A 3597-nucleotide genomic window follows, 5' to 3' on the forward strand; every position below is an offset into this window, starting at 1 on the left:
GGCCAAGGTTCTAAGCTGTTAGTGCTCACCCAGTACTAAGGATTCCTTAGAGGAATCAAAAAGGGCAGGAAGGCAGGCTGTTTCAGTGGACAGGCAGTGCTATTCTGGGGAAAGCCTTGTAAAGAAGTCAGTGATTTCAAACTTTCACTCTGATCCTTTTTCAATTAGGTGTCCCATATGACTAGCAGAGAAAATTGGGCTGATTCCACCCTAGTCCTATGAAAACACAGACCCTTGGATGCCCTCTTTCCTGAAGAAATTGCCAGTTCAGCCAGTTGCAAATCAAGAAGTGAACATGCCACTACATTACAACACTAAGTTCATATTTCTCTGGTCTGTCCTCTGATGGTTCTGCTTTGAAGCCTCGGTTAGGGTCTGGGTGATGGATTTCAATGACAAGAACATAGATGAGTCCTCCAATGACGGCACCAACCATAGGACCCACTACAGGAATCCACCAGAAGTTATTTCCAGCTCTGAAATCAAACCAGAAGATAGTGATATATTACTTGCTTTCCTCTTAGAATTGTTGTCTAGTTATTCATCAACCAGCTTGTCTTTCTCATGCTAACAGCTCCCTTTTGACTCAGCAAGAATTAAGCATAACAGCATTCACTGTAGCTTGATAGTCCTGATTTCAGATGATCCTCCCCATTGCCCTATTAATGCTTGTGCAACACTATGTCGCACCTCTTTTCCTTTCAGAAAATATGGCCTCAGAAATCATGATCAAGACTGAGCGCACTTAGGGTAAATTCATGTCAGCTAACCAGGAATTATCTCTTCCTCATCCTCAGATAATGATGCCTGGGAATTATAAATGAAAAGGAGAGGCTCAGGATGTAGAAAGATTTTTGGGCATCATTGGTTTACGAGAAAAATCACAAAATAAAGAAAAAGGAAATGTTTGTGGAAAGAATGAAATAATTTTTTTTTTTTTTTTTTAAATCAAAGGTGGATATGTAAATTACCTAAAAAACAATTTAATTCAGTGCTTACTTTTGAGGTCACAGCTCAGAGTTATTCTCTGACAAGACTATTTTGTCACGGTTCTCTCCTCCAGAAATTAAAAGTATAGTTCTAGGGGAAATGCAGTGTCTTAGTGAATTGTCACTCTGGGCTTTTTTTTTTTTTTTTTGTGAGGGGAAATACATTTAAAGAATTCAGTATAAAGAACCCGGAATACTCAGAAGCTATGCAGAATATTGTTTAAGGATATATACATTTGAGATAAAACTATTTTTTAAAAGCAGGTGAATGATAAACACCAATATCAGGATAAGGTAGGGAAACGGGATTAAGAGGTGCGTACAGATAGATGTGAGAAGTCAAAGGTTATCTAGTTGAGAGAAGGATTCATGACCATTCTTTTTATCATTATACCTCATAATTACAAATATATTCCATTTTGTCTTTTTTTTTTCCCCTCAAATTTTGCTTAGAAATGGTAATCAAACGAAACCAAACCAAATTCACTGTCACCGAGTTGATTCCAACTCATAGCAACCCCATTGAGTTTCCAAGGCTGTAAATCTTTAAGCAAACAGACTGCCTCATCTTCTTCTGTGGAGTGGCTGATGGGCTCATGCCACTGACCTTTTTGGTTAGCAGCCAAAAATGCTTTAACCACTTTACCACCAGAACTCCTTAGAAAGGATAATAAAGGAAGTGAAAAACAAGAGCCTTGAGCTAGAATTCATGAGACCTAGTTCTAATCCCAGGATTGCATACAAAGCCTTTGGGCAAGTCTCTCTCAGCTTCAGTTCCTCCATTTGCAGGGTCCCTTCTACCTGGATGATCTTAACTAGCTGCCCTCTGACCCCACGTGTGTTAGAGTAGAACTGTGCTTCATAAGGTTTTCAATGGCTGGTTTCTCTGAAGTAGATGACCAGGGCTTTCTTCTGAGGTGCTTCTGGGTGGACTTGAACTTCTAGCCTTCTATTTAGCAGCAGAGTGCATTAACAGTTTGCACTGCCTTGAATAATCCTCACTCAAACCAAACTCACTGCTATTGAGTTGATTCTGACTCATAGAGACCCCTATCGAGTTTCCAAGATTATAAATCTTTACGGAAGCAAACTGCCTCATCTTTCTTCCATGGAGCAGCTGGTGCATTTGAACCACCTACCTTTTGGGTAGCAACCAAATGCCTTAACGACCACTCCACCAGAGCTCCTTTGGATAATCTTTTAAAAAAAACCAAACTCAACTGCCATCAGACTCACAGTGACCTCTCCTTGTATTTCTGAGGTGATATATCTCTGCGGAAGTAGATTGCCCAGTCTTCCTTCCCAGGAGTGGCTGGTGGGTTTGAACCACTAGCCTTCTGGTTAGCAGTCAAATGCATTAGGCACTAAGCCACCAGTTGTTGTTGTTGTTATGTGCCGTCGAGTCAGCCCTGACTCATAGCCAGAGCACTCATTTAAAAAAAAAAAAAAAAAAGTGTTTAGATGGAACAGCTTTGTGACTATGCACTATAGCCACCAGATGTCACTATTACTACATGGTAGAGGGAAGTTGCAGGCTTGCAGCTCACAGCCCCCTTCCCCAAGACTCTAAATCTAGATGGAGTTTTCTATGAGAGACAAATGGAGAGTAGTTGACACTTGCATCTAGCTTTCAGAGAACTAGGAGCCTTGTCTGGAGGCAACCGCATGAAGTGAGTATGAGGTATCTATGTGCCACCATTTCTTTCCTTCTATCAGTATCTTATGGCGAATTTCTCACTGCTATTTACCAGATTAAAACCCAAGATACCTTGGACAGGACAGATGTCCTCCTTTAACTGGCTGAACCCCCTTCCTTTTACAAGGCTGAACACCTTGGGTCAGGGTCAGAAGTCATAAATGGAGGAGCTCAGGTCTGATTCAAAAACGGCAAATACCAGTCCTTTTCAGCTCACTAATGCCTAAGGCATTTGACTGTTAACCAGAAGGCTGGCAGTTCTAACCCACCAGCTACTCCTTGGAAGGAAGGTTAGACAAACTACTTCCATAGTGATTCTGCCTGGGAAACCCAAAGTGGGGTCGTTATGAGTCAGATCCGACTTGTCATCAGTGAGTTTGGTTTTTTTTGGTTTTAGGTGTGTTTATCTGCCTAGGGCCAGTCTTACACACACATAGAGTAGTGGTCATTTGCATGCCATGATTTGGGGAAAGCGAAGAAAATGTGTCAACTGTCTTAAGAGACTCATTATCTGTCTTAGAGATTCATTCCTTTGGGTAAACTTTTTATAAATTAATAATACACCTGAGATCCTTCACACATTAAGTCATTGATACTGTAATATGGATTAGTAGAGATGACTTTAATGGGAAACATTCTAATATTTAAAGGAAAAGTAAGCCAGGTTTTGTTGACTGTCTGTCAGATCCCCTCTCCCCTGGTTACCCTCCACTCCCTGCCACCCAGGGACAGTGAGAACCTGAGAGTAAGGCAGTCTTGGTTTTTATCTGAAATCTTGGGTATGGATCCAAGCTAGGATATCTGCTGAAGTGCTTGATGTTGTTGTTGTTGTTGTTGTTATGTGCCATCGAGTCAGCCCCGACTCATAGCGACCCCTCCTTGGGTTTCCGAGGCAGTATCACTACGGAAGTA

The 3597-nt window shown here is 41.4% G+C and overlaps 1 protein-coding gene across 1 annotated transcript in view; it reads right to left on the reverse strand.

Annotated features, from left to right (window-relative positions):
• Nucleotides 1-301: 301 nt before the first annotated feature.
• The window catches only part of AQP9 (aquaporin 9), a 72370-nt gene continuing 69074 nt past the window's right edge, over nucleotides 302-3597 (reverse strand). The window contains exon 6 of the mRNA XM_007958467.2: nucleotides 302-476. Within this exon, the coding sequence (XP_007956658.1) occupies nucleotides 302-476 (175 nt within the window). The remainder of the gene's footprint in view (nucleotides 477-3597) is intronic.

The sequence above is a fragment of the Orycteropus afer genome, unplaced genomic scaffold, assembly GCF_000298275.1.
Source record: "Orycteropus afer afer isolate SDZICR_OR568_19922 unplaced genomic scaffold, OryAfe1.0 scaffold00015, whole genome shotgun sequence".
Classification (NCBI taxonomy): domain Eukaryota; kingdom Metazoa; phylum Chordata; class Mammalia; order Tubulidentata; family Orycteropodidae; genus Orycteropus; species Orycteropus afer.